This window comes from Octodon degus, unplaced genomic scaffold (genome assembly GCF_000260255.1).
Source record: "Octodon degus isolate 3935 unplaced genomic scaffold, OctDeg1.0 scaffold00005, whole genome shotgun sequence".
NCBI lineage: Eukaryota > Metazoa > Chordata > Mammalia > Rodentia > Octodontidae > Octodon > Octodon degus.
Window position 1 is genome coordinate 23,008,399 of NW_004524581.1, and position 1,745 is coordinate 23,010,143.

Here is a 1,745-nt window from a genome sequence, read left to right on the forward strand (position 1 = left end):
GGCCGCCCCGTCGGGGTCCGGCTCAGGCCGCCCCCCAGGGCCGAGCCCCGGCCCAGCGCCGCCGCGGCCCCGGTTTGGCTCGGTAACATGGCGCTCGAAGCAGCAGCACAGGCGGGCAGTCAGCGAGGAACCGGAGCTGCCGCCGCCGCCATCGGCTCCCCGGCTCACCCCGGCGCTCCCGCTGCTGTGAGCGCGGCTCTCGGCGCCGCAGCCGCCGCTGCGAACCCGGGGCCCCTGCACGCCCGGGCCGACCTGGGCCCTCACTTTCCTGCCCCTGGGGCCCGGGTTGCCCCAGGCCGCGCGCAGCGCCCCCTGTCCGTCTGCTAGGGCGGCGCGCCCGGCAGCCGTCAGCGTCCCCCGGGGGGCAGGGGCTGCCGGCCGCAGCCGAGACAGCGGGTGGAGGGGGCCGGGACCACGCGCTGGCCGCGGAGGGATCCCCCGACCCTTCCCCCCATATAAAGAGATACAATGTTTCCTTTTATGGCAAGGCCGCTCCTTATATGGTGAGCCCCAGTGCCCCCGCCCCATTGGTCCGCGGTTCCGGCACCTCCGTTCCCCATTGGTCCACGGGAGGCGCTCGTTTGCATAGACATACCGAACTCGCTGCTGTCATCTCACGTCAGACAGCGATTCCGAAAGGGGAGGAGCTGACGCCTCTTAAAGGCACAGGAAAAGAGGTACGACTCCGCCCGCCTAAAATAGAGAAAGGTAGAGAGCCGGGGGAGATTCGCGGAGAAGTCTAGGAGAGGAGCATAGCGTAGTTTTGCAGAGGAGAAGGAACTGGAAGCAAACCTTCAGGAAGTCCCAGAGTTCATTAAGGGTTTATGAGATATGCAGCCCGGTTCCCGCAAGGGTGTGCTGAAGCTGATTGGAGCTCTTCCCACGCCATCGGAGGGCGGCAAAGTTCCCTGGGAACGGAGGGCTGGGTCCGGGTGCTGAGACTCGGCGCCCGGCGCCTGAACGCCTCCCTTCCTTTCCCCGACCGTCTCTCTTTCCGAGGGATCAACATTTCCCCACCAGTCCGGCTTCCAGACCTCATTCATCATCCTTCGCACCAGACCTCTTTGGCAGTCATACAAGGGCAAGCAGGGGAAACCGTCATCTTCCCGTCCCTGAAGGGGGCAGGGAGGACATGGAGACCGGTGAAGACTTCCAGCTGCAGCCTGGGCTGGAAGACAGGGTGGTCTCAGCGAGAAAGCACACTCCACAGCCAGTACGAAGGGCTGAGAAAAGTGTAGCGGGGATAAAAAGTTGGAAGCAGGAGGGCAAAAAAGCACATGCGCGCGCGCACGCGCCCTTCCCTAGGAACCCAAGGTGGTGTCGCACGCCTGTGATCCTAGCAGGTTTGGAGGCTGAGGCAGAGGTATCTTAAGTTAGAGCCTAGTCTGGATAACTGAGCAATTTAGCGCTCAATTAAAAAGAGTTGAGATAGTGTGAAGGCCTTGAGTTCAAGACCTCATTACTGAATTTATTTATTTCAAGCATAGAACTGGGCCCTGGGATGTCCTGGTTTGGTCTACATCAGATCTGTGCTCCAAAGCTGTGAAAATAAGTTGGATTTGGTCAATACAAAATTGCTAAAATCTACCCCTTATTTTGGTCTTCTAAATGTGTACCTTTTCTAATTATCAATTATTATACTCTCTTTAAAATAAAAAAGACAGGGGGCCAGGGAGATGGCTCAGTAGAACAAGCGCTTCCCTGGCAAGTTCAAGGGTCTGAGTTCAATCCCCAGTTCCGCCAAA

At 59.5% G+C, this 1,745-nt stretch overlaps 1 protein-coding gene across 1 annotated transcript in view; it reads right to left on the reverse strand.

The window, feature by feature from the left end:
* Positions 1–468, reverse strand: part of Srf (serum response factor) — a 10,821-nt gene extending 10,353 nt beyond the window's left edge. The window contains exon 1 of the mRNA XM_023719759.1: positions 1–468. Coding sequence (XP_023575527.1) covers positions 1–89 — 89 coding nt within the window. The 5' untranslated portion in view covers positions 90–468.
* Between the last annotated feature and the right edge of the window lie 1,277 nt (positions 469–1,745).